This window comes from Pyrus communis, chromosome 7 (genome assembly GCF_041283825.1).
Source record: "Pyrus communis isolate YQ-2024b chromosome 7, ASM4128382v1, whole genome shotgun sequence".
NCBI classification, from domain to species: domain Eukaryota; kingdom Viridiplantae; phylum Streptophyta; class Magnoliopsida; order Rosales; family Rosaceae; genus Pyrus; species Pyrus communis.
Genome location: NC_142571.1, coordinates 1,227,899 through 1,248,456, shown reverse-complemented (window position 1 = coordinate 1,248,456; position 20,558 = coordinate 1,227,899). Strand labels below are relative to the sequence as shown.

General features: G+C 36.9%; 3 protein-coding genes across 3 annotated transcripts; 2 read left to right on the top strand and 1 right to left on the bottom strand.

Annotated features, from left to right (window-relative positions):
* Nucleotides 1-8,423: 8,423 nt before the first annotated feature.
* LOC137735390 (transcription termination factor MTEF18, mitochondrial) lies at nucleotides 8,424-10,429 on the bottom strand. Its single transcript, XM_068474813.2, has 2 exons — nucleotides 9,035-10,429; nucleotides 8,424-8,809 (listed from the first exon to the last, which is right to left on the bottom strand). The coding sequence occupies exon 1, from the start codon at nucleotides 10,405-10,407 to the stop codon at nucleotides 9,133-9,135; it is 1,275 nt and encodes a 424-aa protein (XP_068330914.2). The 5' UTR covers nucleotides 10,408-10,429; the 3' UTR covers nucleotides 8,424-8,809; nucleotides 9,035-9,132.
* Nucleotides 10,430-11,479: 1,050 nt separating this feature from the next.
* Nucleotides 11,480-15,001, top strand: LOC137735247 (putative hexosyltransferase MUCI70). The gene is made up of 6 exons (XM_068474658.2): nucleotides 11,480-12,022; nucleotides 12,448-12,665; nucleotides 12,904-13,080; nucleotides 13,156-13,311; nucleotides 13,715-13,991; nucleotides 14,605-15,001. Exons 1-6 carry the CDS (start codon nucleotides 11,644-11,646, stop codon nucleotides 14,835-14,837), a joined length of 1,440 nt encoding a protein of 479 aa, XP_068330759.2. The 5' UTR covers nucleotides 11,480-11,643; the 3' UTR covers nucleotides 14,838-15,001.
* Nucleotides 15,002-18,095: 3,094 nt separating this feature from the next.
* Nucleotides 18,096-19,246, top strand: LOC137733517 (protein BPS1, chloroplastic). Its single transcript, XM_068472664.2, has one exon. It carries the CDS (start codon nucleotides 18,160-18,162, stop codon nucleotides 19,117-19,119), a length of 960 nt encoding a protein of 319 aa, XP_068328765.2. The 5' UTR covers nucleotides 18,096-18,159; the 3' UTR covers nucleotides 19,120-19,246.
* Nucleotides 19,247-20,558: the final 1,312 nt, after the last annotated feature.

Here is a 20,558-nt window from a genome sequence, read left to right as displayed (position 1 = left end):
ACCTTTAGCCCTCTCCATTGGAGATGGCCTAAGGCGCCAAGGTGCTAGTATGTGCATGTGGAACCTTTTTGATTTTGGAAGAATGCTAGCAATATGCTCATTTAGACCATTTTGATCCGTCTTTTCAATTATTCTTCTCATTTTGTAATATTTCACGATGTTCTGAACCGATACTTTTTAGGTCACCTTTAAAGTTCATCTCTTGAAAAATTAACTAATCTAAACCTGTTTATAGTCTAAATGGTTATCCAATAAATCCTCTACTCTTTTTTCTAGGTCATCCTTTCTAATTCGGTTTTTTTTTTTTTTTAACAGAATTAATCTTTAAATGGTGATCTATAGAGTAGACGGTTCTAATCACTAAAACTAAACTACAAGATGAGAAAGAAAGCTAAAAAATGTATTATCATCCCCTCCTCAATCATAGTGAATAACTGATATATGGTTTACATTGTATAGGATGGGTGTGGTTAGGGATTCCTTCATTGAAAGCATCATACTTTTGACTTTTCTCTTGGACGCTTATGCTCGTCCATAACGCTTTGATGTGATGATTATTAAGAACCGATTGATCAATTTGTATCTAGAAAACAACACAAAACAGATAAGAAGAAAACATATGAGAGGTATTAAAGCTCTTTTGAGAGCGCTTTTAAAATAGTTAAAAGCGTTTTTATAATGGCTGAAAGTCTTTCTGGCGAAAATATTATCAGAACCAATTCTTATTAAAAATACAAGTGAAAGCACTTCAAGTGCTTTTATAACCCAAAAATATTTTTGCTAAAAATGTTTTTAATCATTTTGAAAACACTTCTGAACGAACACTTAATATTGTTGTCAACTGATTAATTATAAATTTCAAAACTATTCTGGAATGAAAAATACTTCTTTGGTTGTTCAACCGTGACCGACGCGGATAGAAAAAAAAAGTTTACGAACAAGATATTGCTTATTGCATTCAAAATTTATTTTCCACTACATTATACGTTTTAAATTATGTAATATGTCTTGGTTTTTGTGGATCTTGGCCTAACTTGCAATTTGGTCGAGCACTAAATATTAGTGTACGTCTCCATCTAGGTAACAGCCGCCCTTCAGCATTTGGACGCACATCACAGCCCAATCCATGTCTAGTCTGTAAGAACATGAGGATGAAAAAGATTGTTATGCTGGTGATTCAAAAAGTCTTATAAAAAGAGGATGTCCTATTTTATATGAAATTTGACTTATGTAAACTGATTTTTACCGCTTATAATTTGAAAAAGAGACTATATGGATGTTCTATGTGAATTCTAATAGGAGAACCAAAAGGATCGTTTGCCAACGGGATTTTACATCATCAAGATCAAGTGAGAAATGTTGGAATATGATCATGATGATATTGGCTTTACTATGTGTGTATTTGATGTGTGGAGGTGCACCATAAGATTGTTGTATTGATATACACTTAAGCAAAGATTGTATTAAAAGGTATGACTTATCATAAGGGTTATACCTTTCTATAAGTGATGTGTCTTATCATGAAAGGATAAGATCATTCAGAGAAATCTCACAACTCTTGGAAAGATAAAGTTAATTTAAAAAGGAGAATTCATTCTTCTAGGCAGATCATCCAACGGGAAATGGATTCTCGTCTTCCCTTTGGTGCACTATGTCTCCCTTGACACTCCCTCATAGTAAATCAATAGTCTAACAACGTTAGAGATTGATCCTGTGATTACCAACGATCCCATGTTCTCAATTTCGGTCTCTGACGACTCACCTATTTGGTGGTCAACGTCCACCCTAGGAACAGAGCGGACGCGATCTTGCCCTGTGACACAATAGAGCTTCTTGTCCTCGGTAGCTACAAAGACGGTGGCTACTCCCCTGGTCGTTTCCTTGGACTCCCGGACGTCTCTGGACAGACTGATTAGCTTACGGCGCAACCGTTGGTTGGTTACGTTAGGGTTGGTCAGTTGGGTTTGGCTGGGGCGAGTTCTTCGCAGTGACCCTGTTGAAATCCATGGCGGGTTAGGGTATTAGGAATAAGACAATACCTACCCAAGAGAATAGAGAAGGGCTAGCTAGTATGATATATGAGCCAAGCCTAGAGAATGTAATTGTAGCAGAGGCTCCATATGTCCAGAACTTGTATGTTGCCCTATGATTGTTCTTGGGTACATGGGGGTCATAATGTCTCGTATTGCTTTTCTATATTTGTGCATGCACCAAAAAGCTGAAAAGGAAATTATATATAGGGTTATTTACGCAAAAAAAAAAGGGGAAATTAGGGCTACATACTAAAAAAACAAAAAACGAAAATAGGCAAAAATAAAAACAAAAATATATGTGTTTTAAATAAGATAAGAATATGCATGTTGCATTAACAAACCTTATATTAGAAATTAATTCCTTATTGGTGGTAATTAGGTATTTTATTCTAGTTTACATTAACTTGTAACTCAAGCCGTCTTTTGTGTTTTTTTTCTTCTTTTACCTACTGTTTTTCCTTTTTTCTCAATATAATTTTTATAAGGGTAATGCTAGGGAGACCAGTTATTTAAATCATAAATTGTAAACAATAAGACGTGGTTGTTAATGATTGAATTATTATTTAATTGTGAATTAAAATGTTTATTTCATATTGACGACATATCGTATATTTTGTAAATATGGTCTTAAAAATTAATCTGCATAACATTACTCTTTTTCTAGTGACACATTTTTTGGCAGATAGTCCTACCTTTCCCAAATGGACACTACACACTGTCGTAATTTTACATACGGACAACATCCTTTCTACGACGTGTTCTTACTACTTAGCTAGTTACTAATCACATTGATCGAGCAATGTTTGAGAAGTGAATGTAATTTTCGAGTACTTGGCTTACATATGCATGTTATACCGGCCGACTCTAAGTTAAATCCACTTGCATCCAGATTCATTTTAATTTCACTATTTTAGAATTTTGCATGAACAAAATTCGCTTTAGAATTTAATTCGTTACGGATGTTAATTAGTTACGTACTCTTGGTCATCACCGTCTAAGACACTTATCGCAACTTTTTTTTGTCGAATTTTAGAAAGTTTCATTAAGTTTGAATGGAAATGTTTACATCAATTGCAAACGCATGACTCAAAATGCTCCCATTGATGAAGTCCGCCATCACATGGCGAGTCACAAACGCTTAGAGCATGTCGTACTTCTAAATTCTACACAATTCTCCTTTTCAAAATGATGACAATAACACTTTCATTTTGGTGAATGAAACATTGTTAAGTCTATCAAGATGAGCATGTACCAAGTATTTAAAATGAGATTCACCTTCTCTTGATCTTTAGAGTTCATTGTCACTCACCAATAGTTTTGGTATTAAAGATTGAGATTAAAACATTAATTAAAATGTATCTATTTATTTTTTCTATCTTTGATTTTAAATCTAACTGTTAGTGATCATGTATTTCTTTGTCATCGAATGATCAAGAAAACATCTATTTTAAAATGATTACATATTTTAAAAATTGGTGAATGAGTCATCTATCTTCTGTTACTGGTTATTTTTGCGGGTCATGTTCGTATTTGGATTTTCCATATGCTAGCTTAATGACACATTTGAATTCAGAATGTCCATGTAGGCACCCGAATCAAGTTGTGCTGGCTTCATCACCTTCTAGCTGTCAGCCAACACAACTTGATTGGGGTGCCCAGGTGGACATTCCGAACCAGGTTCTGTCACTTAATAGGTCATGTGAATTAAGTTAATTTTCACATGACATGCATGATACTACATATTGCCAGCTGTTGGTGCACGCACCGCCAATTTAATTTGTAGTTTTTCTCAATTAGGACATTCAGTTAAAGTGGTATCTCATCATTTTCACGCGTCAACTTTTTTTGGTATGTGCATTTTTTTAAACGAACGATATTATCTATACGGGAGTAGGTGGGCTTGACCTCACAATGGGTTAGCAATAATGTAGTTCAAATTCGCCTTTGGCAAGAATCAGATTTAAGACCTCTCACTTACAAGTGAAAAATGATACTACTGGCTATAGCACTAAAAGACGGTATTTACGTTTTTTAAGAAGCGTAAAATCTCAAACGTGGAATTTCCGTATCTATGCCAATTTCTTTTATTTGTAAGAAAACTCATTTTCGTTGAACGTTGTGTATATGTGAAATCCCAAAATGCCCTTAATGTGATAATTCAAGGTTTTTATGATAATTTCACCTACTTCATTTCTTATCCAACCTACCCCGACTATCTTTTGAATTTCTGTACACGACGATTTACAAAATTCGTTCAGGTAACACTATAAAATGTGATTAACTAGAACACTGATTTTACTTTTGTATACTAGTTTACATCACCCAAAATTTTAATTATATTTACTTCAAGAAGATTATTGAAGAATTTTCAATTGGAATACTGATAAAAAAGAGAAAAACATTCAACATCTATATATTACTATAACATACAAGTTATTCTAATTAGAACACACGCAGGGCAACCAATCTTCTCGAAATGAAAAACAAAATTCAACATTATTATTTTTTTGGTCGAACTGGAAAACAAGAAACAACTCTTAACAAACCCCCAAACCAAAATCAACCAAACATACCCCTCTCCCTCCTCTCTTGAAAGCAACAAATTTAAAGAAACAAAAACACTGTGGAGTAGCCATAGCTACCAAAGCATACACATCTATTGAACTTCTGCCTCACTCACAACCAGGCCTCATGCGACGTTATCCTAATCCACATCGACGCTCACGGGAGACAGTGGCAGTAGCACTGCCATCACGAACAGAAGTCAAACCACTGCTACCACCAGTAGCTGTGGACTTCTGTTCGGTAGCCTTCTCCATACCTTTCTTCACTTCCAACAAGCTTATCTTGTACAGCTTAAGCTCCTCCTCTCCCATGGTCTTAATCGGCTTAATCCACTGCGGACCACACTTGTCATGGTCCACCACTTGGCCTAGGGTTTTGCTCTCTGATGGCTCCTGGTCGTCCGAAACCTCCACCTTAGCGGCATGCTGGGCTAGCATGTCTTCGACACGGTATTGCCCAGTGACACAAAACAGCTTTTTGTCCTTAGTCTCTACATAAAATGTGACTTCTTTCCCGGTTGCCTCCTTGAGCTCCCGTACGTCTCTGGACAGGCTCATTAGTTTGCGCCGCAATCGTTGTTTGGACAGATTATTGGTTCGGGTTTGTTTGGACGAGTTCTTGGAGGTGACTATGCTGAAATCCATGACGGCTTAGGGTATTAATTAGGAATAAGACAATACCTATAGCCAAGATAATATAGAGAAGAGGATTGGTATGATATATGAGTCAGGGCTACAGAGGTATTTATAGCACAGGTTGCATATGTCCAGAATTCCTTCCCTTGTAGGTTTGCCCTATGATTGTTCTTGGGTATATGGGGGCAATAATATCTTTAATTCTTTTTCTTTATTTGTGCATGCACGAACAAGCAAAAAACAGGAAATTATTTTTAGGGCTTACTTATCCAAAAACCAAAAAAGGTAATTATATATAGGGTTTCCGTAACCAAAAAACAGAAACGGAAATTAATTAATGGATAATTATTGAAAAAACATTGAAGGAAACAATCAAGCAAACAACAAAGCATTATTCTACTAAGTAAGACCAGCCATGTGATTCCTAAAACACCATTGTACTTGGTTTTGCGCTAAGTATTCCATTAGATCTAGGTACTCGATGTATTTTCTTAGAGTCTCTTTCCAAATCTTCTTAGGTCTTCCTTTACCTCTTTTGCCTTGAGCATTTGTCTCATAATCGCATTTTCTAATTGAAACATCCATAGGTCTTCGGTTGACATATCCAAACCGAAATAACAAAGAAGGAAAAGAGGCAAAAATAAAAATATGTGTTTTTCAAATAGGATGAGAATGCATGTTGCAGGAAGGGAAATTTCACCAACTCTTTACTAAATCTCCTTCAACCTCATAGTGAAAGAAGTTCAAGTCTTTTGTGTTCTTTTTCTTGTACCTTATATTATTTTTCCTTTTTGCTTCTTCTTTTTCAACATACTTTTTGCCTTATATTGTTGTTGAGTTGAGCACACTACACATTGTCGAGATTTCACGGGTTAATTGTTGTTGAGTTGAGCCATTTGCTAAATAAATTAAGAGAGTTTAACTAAAAATATTTTCATGACACTATCTTTTGCTAAAAAAATTATAGCCAACTTTTTTTATTTTTAAGGACACACACACTAAAACATGGTTCAACATACAACTCCACTCCCAATCCAAACACTGCTTCGACATTCATCGGTTATATGTAAAAATAAAAAGTAATTTTGCAAAAGGAAGAATTTGATACAATTAGAATAAAAAAAATTTCACCTACTAACTTTCCTCCAATAATTTGATAGTTGTGATTCTTTTAATGTAGCACATAGTAGCTTGGGCGTGCCAACTTTTGTGATAAGTGCAATTTTTTTTAAGAATGTAGCATCTAAGGACATAGAAATATATGAGGATGTCAGAATCTTTAAAATCTCAAAAAATAGGTCCGGAGATGATCCTTTTCCATATTGGTCAACCGATACTTAAGTAGGGCGATAAGTAGTCAAAATAAAAATACGTGCAACTAACACGAATACGAGAAGTTGAGATTACTCTATACTAAAACGAATTTGAAAAACACTGTTTATAATAGTGATTTGACACTATTGCCCTTAATTTCTGCCCATTCGGTTTTTTCTGTTTAGCACAGTGAATTTACAATTTTTTTCTTCAATCTCCTGTTGACTGAGGGTGCTGATTTGTGTTAAGTGTGACGGTGACACTTTCTTTTTTTGGTCAGAAGTAGAGAAATTTCATAAAATAAAGTTCAAACAGACAAATTACATCAAAGATCAGCATACAGAAAAAAAAAAAGTTACTTATGCAAACAAAACATGAGTAAAGGTTCTTCCCTATAGCAAATTACAAATAGTACACAAAGAAAATAAACATGAAACGGTTTCAACCCAAATACAAATCCTCCACAAGGATTCAAACAGTGGAGGCCCAAAGGCGGCTCACAGAGAAAACTCTACAAGCCTAGGTGAGAGATCACCCGCCGCAGTTGCTTGAAAACCATAAACGGCCGACAATCCACACCGCCAGATTCACACCACAAAATAACAATTATTCACCCCTATATCGGGGTCATACACAGACCTTCACAAGTCCCAAATAAATAACAATGCTAAATCACATAACAACAGCATCATAAAAACCAAAACAAAACTGAAAAGTATCACCGATAAACCTACAAACCAAACGGAGAAGCCAAACCTCAATTGCTATAACCACTGCCCGGTAACCAGCAAGAACAAAGTTCCAAAGCCGGCGAAGTAGGACATGAATTCAGAACCAAAGAAGGAGGTGGGGCAAAGCTCCGCACCGAACCCAAGTGCTTGGTTTCGCACACCTTCAACTGAATGAGCAACGATTCGCTCTTGAGGTGAGCAGCGGACACAAGAGCTCGGTCAAACTTCTCAATCGAAAGTGTGACGGTGACACTTGCCTATTCTAAACCACCGCCACCATTCTTCTCGCTAAAAACCACGGGCCACAACACCATTTTCCATTCTGCCAAAATTCGAGCTTTGCACGCACGAATTCGAATCCTTTCCTAGGTTTAAAATTTTCTTCCCATCCAAAACGGATTCACGCACTTCGTCCACTGGCGCTCCCACCAATCAACGGTGCAGAGTTCTCTTCGTCCACCGGCAATTCCTTGTGGGTCCCACTAAAACCCATCTAACGAATCAGAGTTCCCAAAAAAAACTTCATTTGAAGTACAAATCTCGTTCAGCTTTATGCTAAATAAATATACCATGTGCCCAACGACTAAGTCAACAAAAGTCAACATATACTCAATAAGGGTATATTCGTCATTCTCCCACTCTAAGGATTTAAAATACTATAATTCAGGGACAGGTCGTTACACAAGAACCATGTACCACAAGTCAGCAAAGATTGACGGCACCGCGACCACGGAGAGCAGGGCAACCCCAACTCCTATGAACTGGTTTTCTAATGAGAAAAAAGGTATACATACTTCAAGCAGGCTTTCAGTCAACTATAAACAAAACCTCACTTAAGAACACAATTTGTGATTTTTATAAAATTTGAGAGAAAACATATTAAATTGAAACGATCTCAAGGATGATATAACATACTAAATTGATTAGTAAAGAAATATATATTTCCAATGACAAGTTGCTATCTTTTTAACTACCCATTCAACAACCCAATGTCCTGGATCAAACCCCTAAATTAATTAAAGTCCTCCTCGAGCATCAGTTTTTCTGGGAAAAGAAATAAAAACCAAGTACAGTTTTGGCTTCCTTGTCCATCAAACCTATGTCATTGTGCAGCAGGTTTTAGGGTTTCGCTAATTGACAAGTAATAGAAGAAAACCCAAGAATGAAATTTCAGCTCCACAAGTACAAGAAAACCAACTCAAGTCTGAAAAATGAGAGTCTATTTCGGTTTCTATTTGTACACTTCGAATACGAAGGGAAAAAACAAAAAGGGAAAGAAAGCAAGCAAACCAGACAATGTGCAGGTCTCTCTCCGAAGATTATGCGCAAAATAGACCTAGCTGATATCCTCCAAGTTGCCCTCTCACTCTCTCTCTCTCTCTCTCTCTCTCCCCCCCCCACTCTGGTTGTAACGTAAGGGGACTTTTCTTTTTCAGCTGTTGAGATTGATCCAACGACACCTGTAACTTACTCCTGGCAAATACTCCCACTCATGATAGCCTCGTGGATGTTGAGATTGATCCAATGACACCTGCAATGAACCAAATTGATGTAAGCATATTTTGCAGACCAAGCCAAGTCAAGAACCTTGTACTGCAAGTCTGCAAAGATTGGTGGCACCATGACCATGGAGAGCAGGGCAACCCCAACTCATATGAACTGGTTTCCTAATGAGAAAGTATACATAATTAAAGCAGACTTTATTAACAAAACGTCACTTAAGAAAAAAGCTTGTAAGATACAGGACACGACGTACCTTACAATATAGCTCTGAAAGCTAGCTGCTACAAGTGAATGTTGCAGAATCAAATGGCTAAAACTGTTAGAATGTCATCCAGTTTAACATTATGGACATCACAAATCTTCAATTTCAACTTTCCCTTGATACAAACTCAACAGTTGAGGTACTTGGTCTAGGTATCTGGTCACAAATCTCTCCAAGAACAGCTTCTCCACTTGCAATAACACATAACTCAAGCTAAAATTTTCATTTATCAATCCTTTCAATAACAAAACCTTAACAACTGAACACCTTGGGATGATTCTATTCTCCAAACTTAGGCACAAAACCGCTGGGCACTTTGCGAGTAGTCCCGATGACCATCCCATCTTGTTGACAAAAAAATCCATTGCTAGCGTTATTTTTTTCTCAGATAGATTCATACACTGCGGGTTTTTCCTGAAAGCAAAGAGAATATCATCCTCAGACCAACCCCAGCTCCTGTAAACTTCCCGACTTCGATCCCATATCAACTTACTATTCTTACCAGACAATGAGCGTAGCGCAAACATAAAAGTCGCTTTTTCAAGATCAAGTCCCTTATCCCTCACCTCATCCACAACTTTACCAAAATTTTCAGGCTTTTGCATTAAAGTTTGGGTGCATTGAGCTAGCATCAGAGAAATGCATGATTGGGAAACACCCAATTCTCTCAACAGCCCAATATTTGGAGCCACATTCTTGCAGTGACCTTCCAAGAAAATTCGAGATCGAAACTTGAAAACCGAAACAACATTCTTCTCCGAAATCAGACTCCTAAGGAACTCATAAGTGGGTACAATTCGGTTCGCCAAGCTTACCGATAAAAGATGTGGAGTAGAAGCCAGAGTTTTGGCAAGCTCCTCCTTGGAAACTCCGAGGGAGCTGAAAAACTTGATCTTGGGCAAAAGGGTTCTCTCCGGATACGCCAACAGAACTCTCGGGTACGACCTGACGAGCTTTGAGATCTGGATTTCGGAGAAGCCGTGGTCTCTCAGAAGGGCCAAAACAGAGTCTGCCCTTTCTGGGTTTTGCAATTCGAGCATTTTGGACGCTGAAATTGCAGCTTCTGGGGACAACCCACATGACCTTATGAGGTAATCGACGGTGAAATTTTGTTGGTTTTCTGGGATTTTTGAGGTGATGGGTCTGTAAAGCAACTGGTTTTGAAGAGAAGAAAGTGAGGGTTTTACATTTTCAATCACTAATCTCTTGTTTCTGGAAGCAAATGGAGAGGAAAATATTAAATAGCATAACCTGGGGGTCTTTGAGCTGCAGAGTAGAACCATGTTAGATGCTGCCGGCGACGAACGATTTCTCACGGCAAACCCCAGAACCCTTGGAGTGGCTCTCAGGTCTCTAGAACCCATAAGTAGGGGTGAATAAAAACCCACAAATTAACCTCAGTGAAAAATTAACAAACACACGTGTCGTTTAATTCACACCAAAGTCGAAAATCACCCGCTATGAGAAATTATTATGGCTCGTTTGGATATACTTTTAGAATGACTAAAAGTATTTTTAGAGAAAATATTTTTTTGTTGTAAAAGCACTTCAAGTGTTTTTTGCAAGAAGCATCAGTTATGTGCTTATTCTAGGAAGTACTTTAAGTGATTTTTCATAATTCATTTGCATTTTTACTATAGATGAGTTCCAAAAATATTTTTACTAAAAATACTTTCACTTATTTTAAAAGCACGTTCAAACGAGCTCTTAGTGATCCTATTTTGTTAGAGATCAAGCTCTGATAGCCCTTAAAGAAATTTTAAAGGAAAACTAATGAAAATAGCTGGAAAACTTTGAGTTTTAACGATAAAAACAAAATAAATGGTAAAATGAATAGTACCAGAATTAACTTTTTAACGTAAAAATGTGGTTTTTCGTTAAAGTAAACAGTACTGTAAGCTTTTCGTTAAAACTCCCAAATTTTAAGCCCTATTAAACATCAAATGTTCATCACCTTTGAATCATTTGACTTTTATTATTTTAAATTAAACATAAATAATACCTGACCAAAACTAAACGTACGATACACGATGAACGGTTGAGATGTGGGGATCCATAAGACCCCACATAATGGATCTGGAGGGGATTTCCTAAATCAAATTCTAATTTAGAGACCAAATCAGAAGAACTTTCTTATAAAAAAAATAAATTACAGAGGCTATAAACCTAAATCTACCAAATCCACCAAAGCCACAAATTCTGGCCTTCGAAATTTGATTCAACAGTTAAAATTATTATAACTTTTAAAGTGAATTATTATTTATTGCCGTTAAATCAAATTTTAAAGATCCAAATTTATGATTTTGATGAATTTAGTGAAAGGATCCGGAGAGAATTCTTTTTCCTAAATACTTATCAAACAAAATTTCAATTTAAATTAAAGAAAATAAAAATTGAAAACAAAATAGTTATATCGTGGCAATTACCAAAAAAATTACTGTAAGAAATCGATTCCGGCTCATACCGTCCTACGCTGAGAAACTTCACAGCAGGAAAAAGGAGCTCATACTTCGCAAAATTTGATCTCAAAGCCCGTAATTTACCCAAATCCACTTCCAAGTCACTGATTTCAATTTCCGCGGTAGAAGCCGTCGTCGTCAATGTTCAGCAACAACAGCATATCAATCTCAGTCTCCGACGACGAAGCGGACGAACTCGGCCGGATGCGAGTTCGAGTTCGAAGAAAGCGCAAGAAACTCGGCCACCGACTCAAGAACGAGTTCCTCTACCGAGTCGCTAGAAAGCTCGTCAGGTACTGGGCACTTCTCATTTTTCTCCCGGCCCTTGGGTTGCTCTTATACGAGGTTTCGAAGATTGGTAGGAAGCCGAGTTTGGTGGTGAAATCGGAACTCAGTGCGCCGGAAAAGCCGAGTTTGGTTGGCGCGGAAACGGTGAAGAACTCGAGTTTGGAGAAGAAATCGGAGGGGAATTTGAATCGGCTCGATCATACGACTCGGGTTGTTGGAGGCGTTAGACAACGTAAGTTCAACTCTTGCTTAATTGCCATACGTTTCGGATGCAATTGTACAATGGGTAATCGAAATTGTGTTAAGAACGAGTTCAAAATCTTTAATTTTTCTTTCTAAAGAGTATAAGGAAACGATTCTGCAATCTGCATAGTGTTGTAAGTTACTTACTTTTCTAATGACGTTGTAAATTTCAATGAGTGTAAGCTAGAATTGTGCCTGTTAGATTAATGGGATTGCCCGAATGCCGATTATCATGCATTGCTTGACACCCACATTAGTTAACGATTCGGAGTGATTGCCGAGCTTGCTTTGTTGTTTCTTTAGTGTTACTGAGAATTGGGTTGTGCATTTTACTGTATTTGGAAAATTTTATTTTATTTAGGATTGGAGTATTGAAGCATTTTGAAATGTGACGAAAATTTGCGGTAATGTTAGGTTGTTTGGACATCCTATCTCCTGAAGAACTTGAGCATCTGGAAATTCCTATTCGCGAAGATTCCAATACTCCTGTTAAGAAAGTGGTATACATATCAGAGAATGACACTCCGTTTTCAGGAGGGAACAACAGTCTTTCTCAGGAGCACACACAGGCCCCAAGATTTAATTCATTTACCGGAAGTCAAACTCTGGATCAGAGAGCGAAATCGTTTAAGGTTATAAGCTGCATCTTTGTTTTGAAACTTTGAACTGGTTTAGTATTCTATCTGGTCTTTGTCATGTTAAAGGTCAAATTTTAAGATGCATCTAATTTCTTTAGGTTTTGATGTAGATGTTATTTTCATTGTGAAGCACATTGAGGTCTTTACTTTTTGCCCAATTTTAAACAGAAATAATAATAATAATTTGTACTGTGAGGCGGTGTTCATATTGTTAGAAATTTGTTGCTCACAGGTAAATGAAACTGTTACTATGAACTGTGGTTTCTACAGTGAAAATGGAGGGTTTAAAATCTCAAATGAAGACAAGGGGTACATGGATAGTTGCAAGGTTGTAGTGTCCACATGTGCATTTGGTGGTGGAGATGATCTTTATCAGCCTATTGGAATGTCAGAGGCAACACTTCGAAAGGTTTTTGTCTTTTCAGTCAAATATTACTAATTAGCTTCGAAGTTATAAATTCTTATGAGTACTGAATGGATGCAGGTTTGCTATGTCGCTTTTTGGGATGAAATTACTCTAAGTACACAGGAAGCGGCTGAACATAGAATTGATGGGAATGGATTTATTGGGAAATGGCGCATTGTGGTTGTTAAAGATCTTCCCTTTTCGGACCAAAGGTTAAACGGAAAGATCCCAAAGGTAACAACTTTCAGAGTTAGGTTAAATTATTATCTTTTTCTCTATTTTCATTTAGTTTGTTTAAGTTCAATTTAAAAAATTTATCCTGATCATGTTGCTATCTCTTGTCATCTGTCATTTCTTTACTTTTTAATTTTTGCAAACATTTTTGTTTTCATGATACATGAAAGCTATTGCAACATGGAACCTATTTTCTGTAATTACATTAATAAGTCAAGTAAAGTACAATAATTTAAGCAGAACAATATTAATCAAGGGGACGCTGGATCTGTTCTTCATGATATAATAGGTTTAAGCTAAATGTCAAATATCCAAAAAGTTCTGTTACAAGTGCTAGCCAAATATCATGTATAGGTGTATGTGGATATTTATCTGAGACTTCGTATATTTTTTCTGGTGTTAGATGTTGCCCCATCGTCTTTTTCCTCATGCAAAGTATTCCATTTGGGTAGATTCAAAGTCCCAATTTAGGAGGGACCCTTTAGGTGTGCTCGAAGCCCTACTTTGGCGTTCAAATTCTGTACTTGCGATCTCAGAACATGGAGCTCGCAGTAGCGTTTATGATGAAGCGAAGGCTGTTGTGAAAAAAAACAAGGCCAAACCAGAAGAAGTTGAGGTGCAATTGACTCAATACCGCCATGATGGCTTGCCAGATGACAAGAGGTTCAACGGAAAGAAGGGTATGCTTCGTTTTCTTTCACTTGTTCTGGCTTGATCTCTCTTATGAAATATTGCTATTTATGATGCTTCATGATTGTAGCAATTCTTGAATTCCATTGCTTCTTTGTTGAGTACATCTTTTTGAAGCAGGAGCAGTTAAGCCTACTGCATGCCTTATTGCTTTCCTTAATTCTGTATATAAGGTGACTTACTCCTGGGTTTTACCGAATGTAAATATCTTAAAATTTTGACATTGAGAAGAATAGTCGAAATATAAAATCAATCTGTTTATTCATGTTTTCTTATCAGTCTGTTCGTAATTTGAAACAATCTGTTGATTGCCTCAATTCTGCATATTTTCACTTGCTCCTCTGCGCATCATATACCCATACACTGATTCCAGCAGCCAGTCCGCTCCCCATCAGTCTACTTCAGATTCATATTTTCCCAATTTGTGTTTAAAGTGGGTTATGAGCCCTTCCTCGCTGTCTGCTGCCACCAAGCTTATTTGGATACTTGAGAATTAAGAAATAACCGTACTTAATATGAAAAACTCCAAAACTACAAAGCTGGTGATATCATTGTCTTGCATTTTGTTCCTGTACTGAACCATTGTGTCGTTAACCTGTGCAGCTTTATCTGAAGCATCTGTTATCGTGAGGGAGCATACACCATTGACTAATATGTTTATGTGCCTCTGGTTCAACGAGGTGGTTCGGTTCACTTCTCGTGATCAGCTTAGTTTCCCATATGTATTATGGCGGTTGAAAGTGCTCAAGAAGATAAATATATTCCCTGTATGTACCCGGAAAGATCTTGTTAATAGTATGGGTCACATACGCAAGGCTAAGCCCCTTAGAAGTTGACTCTTTGGTAACAGATGGTGCTTCGATTTCTCAATTATTGAACAGGGGCGCGCTGGGGTGCTCGTGTGGTGTGTTCTTAGGCAGTAGTAGATTCCTTCCATTTTCTAATTTCTGTTCATAAACATTTTACAGGAAGAGAAAAGAAAATGATTTTTGCTTTAGAATTTGCTGTGCAAGACTTGCTAGTACATCGTGCAGTCTGTTTTTGTCATGTATTATTTATATTTAATTTTAAATAAAAGTATTTCAAATTATTTTTGACCATACCATATACGATGAACGAACATGATTTGAGGATCCTCGGGATCCTCACAACGAGGATCCGGAGAGAATCCTCATTCCCGTTCATAAACTCCGAGAAGGCTTTGTCAGGAGTGGCAAGAGTGGTCTTGTGCTGCTGCTGGTAGAGTTTTCCTTGATCTTTATAAAGTGTCAGGTAATTCACTTTTGTTTCCCAATTAAGTATGAAAATAAGCTTTAATATTTTGGCTTTATAGCCAAAATATTCTCTAAAATTGTCATAACTATTCTCTTTGGTCGCTAACAATGAAAATCAATAAAAAGCGTCCTTAAGTTTACCACTGTAATTCACTTTGTTCTTTATGTGAAAAATCTATTAATATCCTCATTAAGTAGAGGGTTAGGTTTAACAAGAATACTCATAAATGGGTGGTCACGTAGTCGTTCATGTGACAATTTAGTGATGATATTGATGTAGTTTTCACAGAAGAACCAAATTAATTTATGGTGGACAAACTCATCAACGACTTGTGTCAATTTTCATTGTCAGAAATCAGAGTGAGGAGTTATCCTAATTTCAAAAATCATTTAAGCCAAAATGTTCTCTAAAATTGTCATAACTATTCTCTTTGGTCGCTAACAATGAAAATCGATAAAAAGCGTCCTTAAGTTTATCCACTGTAAATCACTTTGTTCTTTATGTGAAAAATCTATCAATATCCTCATTAAGTAGATGGGTTGGTTTGACAAGAATACCCATAAAAGGGTGGTTACGTAGTCATTCACGTGACCATTTAGTGATGATCTTGATTTAGTTTTCACAGAAGAACCAAATTTATTTATAGTGGACAAACTCATTGACGACTTATGTTGATTTTCATTGTAAAAAATTAAAGTGAGGAGTTATCTCAGTTTCAAAAATCATTTTAGTTAAAAAGTATTTTCTTTTCTTTTCTTTTTTTTTTCTTTTGTGTTTCAGACAATGGGAGCTTTTAGTTTAGACAATTGACTTTTCTATAAAATACAGCTGGCAAAATTGCAACCTAAAAAACTGAAAGAAGCACGTTTACACGCTACGCTAATTAAGTGGTAAATGCACGTTTCTACGCACGCAGTTTTGTGTGCAGTGGGTGCAAATAGGTGCATCACGGAAAACAAAAACGTGCGTTGACTTGGGATTCTAGTATTTAGTTTCAGTACAGCCGTAGCTTGTAGCCTGTACGTGTTTTCTTTGTATGGAACAAAATTTGTCCTTCCTTTCCTTCCTTCCAGATTCTTCCTTCCTTCCCTACGTTTGGGAGTTCTGAGGGTCCTCTACTCCTCTCATAACTCTGTTTACGAGTTTGACTGTTTCCCACATTTACTATTAGTACCAATCGAATTGAGCCATTGTTTAAAATAGTAGTATCGGCAGAATATTAACATGCAAATTTATGAAAATATCGATATCGATTACTTTTGATAAAAATTATGAAAATTTGAAATGAAATTTTAGGAATTGTCAAACACTGGTTTGGACAAAATATACAAGTTTTTCCGTTATTTAACATGTATGTAAGAAATATCGACAATATCTGTTGATTTCAAACACTGTTTGAACCAAACGTGAACTTTCAAAAAAAAAAAAAATACACTCATGACTTGTTTATTAGAGAAGATTAACTTAGATATGATATTCATTGTATTAAATACATTTTGAAAGAATAAATAAATGTCAGTTTTCTTGTTTTGTCCAAACCAATCATTTAACAAGGGAGGCCTTGTAGTACTACTACGATGACATAAACCAAAACAAAGCTCGTAGTGGGCAGTGTTTTTGTTTATTTATTTAACTTTTTAAATAACAAAATATAAAAACATAATTTAAACAAGAAGTAAATAAATAAAACGTGCAAAAGAGTAAATTGTCACACGTGTTTAAAACCTTTAGATTATATGGACATTCATAGTTTGCCCGTTAATTGGCATTAAAAAATAGGAAAACTAATGAAAAGTGCTTGAAAACTTTGAGTTTTAACGATAAGGACAAAATAAAGGGTTAAGTCAATAGTATCATGTTTGACTTTTTAGTGTAACATGATGGTTTTTCGTTAAAGTGAACAGTACTGCGAGTTTTTTGTTAAAACTTCCTTAAAAAAACTGATGGCAACCAACAGAGAAGAGCTGTACAAACAAAGCAAAAACATTGATAAAGTATATTCTTAAAGCCATGAAACAATACAAGTAACATTATGGTTTAAGCTACCGACTAACAAACAATGCGCTACTGCAGCAACTGCGACCAATAAAAACATATACAAAGGAACCAATGTGCTGCATTCGTGTACATAAAACACAAGTCGGTATACCACGTGTTATGATAGAAATGGTTTTGAGTTGGACGCTAACATCCCATTGTGAAATCATTCTTACTCTCAACTAATAGTAGTAGCTTTCATTATCGTTTTCTTCTACAAGTTCTATTGTTTTGGTCTTTTAATTTCCTTAAATTCTCAAAATTTAAGATTAGAAATAAATTAAAATACGCATGTTGACGAATGCAACGATCACTTTGTCCAACAATATGTACTTTTAGGTCATTTAATATGTTTTACCAAAAAAAAAAAGTTATTTAATATGTGTTATTCATGTACCAAACTAAGTAACATCACTTATAAAAACATGTTCAGAATTAAAGAGCATATCACTTAATCAGATGCTAACTTTGCAAAACAAATAATAGACAATCTCCACTCGATCCTTCCTATATGTTAGCTTGCATTTGAAGGCAACAACAAGTGGATCCAATTGCATTGCTCCAAAAGTGTCTTTCAAGGATTAGCACAAACAAACAAGACAAGAACATTTGACCGCCGCCAATGTCCCTCCTCAGTTTTTATAATTTTCAATTGGTAGTTGGCCTAATGGCACGCACCTGGTTTCAACTCTTTTCTGTGTCCATCTGTTCAGCCAAAAACGAACACGCCATGTGGACTTTTTCAACGCAAACCCCACAGCTTATAACACACAAACCCACATTTTCCAAAAACTCAACCACAAGCCACAAACCAAATTTCCAAACGAAAACCCTCATTACTTTGCAATGGTTCTCTTGGTGCAAAAGTTTAACCAAATCTACTCCAAGCTGGAGAATCACCACCACCACCACAACCACCACCAACTGTCGGAATCCGCCTTATCGGCATCTCTGGATGCCTTCCAAACCCATGTTTCAAACTCCTTGAAAAAGTTGTTGCCTCTGAGTTCATCAGAATCTGCAGGGTCAGAGATTCCATCATTTCCATGGATTCAACAGTGCTTTGAGCTCCTACCCATTGTCCAAAGTGCTTTTGCAAAGCTGGTTGTGGAAGTAGATTTTCCCATGAGCAGATGGGGAGCTACTTCTGTGGATGAGTATCTCAAATACAGTTTGAGTTTGTTGGAGCTTTGCAATTCTGTCAGTTCTTCTCTGTCTAATCTTGGGAAGGCTAGGGTTTCGCTGGCTCATGGTTTGAGCCTGGTGGAGAAATCGTCGCCTTCTTCGGCTTTGGAGCATCTGAAGGCAATCCAATTCCAACCAAAGGGTTTGAGCAACGAAATCAGATGCCAAGGAAATGAAGAGGTTGCGAAAGGAAGCTGCTTGATTAGCAAGGAAACAGTGATTCATCAAGCTTTGGAGGTTATGCAGGGAATGGTATTCTGGCTAGGTGGGATTTTGATGTCTGGATTAGCTGGGAATCCCAAGCCGTACTCGGAGGTGAAGAATTCTGGTGGAAGGTTTGTTGACTCGTTGCTTTCGGGGTTGAATTCGAGAGTGAGTGAAATAATGGAGAGAAATGGTGGATTGAAGGAGGTGAAGGAGCTTAACGATGCAGTGACGGGCCTTGCAGCAGCAATCGAAATTGGAAAGAACAGCGGAGTAGAAGCCGAGGAATTGAGAAGAAAAATAGAGGTGTTTGAGAAGTCTGTGGACGGTTTGGGAAAGGAGGTGGATTCCGTCTTCGACAAGGTTTTGGCAGGGAGAAATCAATTGCTCAATGGCCTTCCACAGCAAAAGAAATAGAAGATCAATTGTATAATTCACTGTGTACAGAACATTGTTGTATATTTATTGATTTTAGTTTGTAAATTAGAGTTTGTACGTATATAGAAAAAAAATGAAGTAAAAATTCACAGTTCAAATGATCAAACCAATGTTTATTTCATTTTCGAAAATGTAGATCCTCGTCTTTTAAGTTCACTTTATAGAACTTAAACAGTGATCGGATTCTACAAACTTCAAAGTTGTATTCATTCATGGACTTAAAGACTTGGAAGCGTAAATGCTGCTACCCATATCTTGCTTCAGGCAAGTAAATGTCTTTCTAGTTATCGAAACAATCGGCCAGAGCAAGCCAAAGGGTGCGTGGATCCTCCTTAACGAGGTACTCGGTCTGCAGTGCATCATAGATGTGTCTTCGGATGATGATCATAGCTTCTCATCTTCGTCGACGGGTTCATCGTTGATAGGTTCCTCAATGGTGGCTCTAATACCCTTTGCAATGAGATGGAGCTTCACGTCTTGGATACTTCTAGAGCGGTGAAATCGAGCTTGTTCACGTTCAACATGTCCCTAAGACAGTGGGTACAAAAATGTAGTTAGTCATATGGAAAGCCATAGACATACATCATAGAACATTTGGATTTTATAGATATGTATTGGTTTAATTTAAGCATGAAAGCTACAGGTTTCATGTGGTAAGTTTTGAATGAAACTTCGGGTTTCAAAGGCACTAAATATGAAACTATAGGTTCAATTTAGTTTTATGAATGATTAGTTCATAAAGGAGAGGTTCCAGCAAGAACAAATAATGCAATATGCTGATTTAAGTGTACTAGATTTGAGTTTCTTCGAGAACTCAAGTTTGAGAGCTTTGGGACAACGAAAGGATGTCAACGGTTCAAAGTATAAAAATAAATTATTGAATTATTAATGTCCAAAAGTGATTTTCAGGTTAATAATTTTGGATTAATTATTAGATTAATGGATTGCTGGTCACTTTTAATTAATTCAATAGATCAGACCAAACGGGGTCAATCGTGGAAGCAAAATAATGACAAATAGATCATATTAGCTTTGGTTGGCGATAAACCAAGTGATAATTAAATTAGAATTAATTATTGTAAACCAAAGTTGGGTATGATTTATAACGTGGGAATGCCAAAAATTAGCATTGGGTCGAAAAAGATAACGTGGCCCAGCATAAAGTAGGCTAGCTGCAATGTGGGTACGAGCCTTGTAGCACAGTTGCAGGCCATTGGGCCGTGGGAAGGCTGCAGGGCTCAGGGCCATGTGGTATGGGTGAGCCCAGCAACAAAAGCTACTGGTTTGGGCCAAAACAAGGCACGAGGCAAGCCCAGCTTAAAGCTGGTTTGCAGGTTGGTGCAGGAAGCCCAGCTGAGGCTGGCTTCCGGGTTTTTGGGTTGGAGCAAGTCAAGCCCAGCAACATAAGTTGCAGGCAT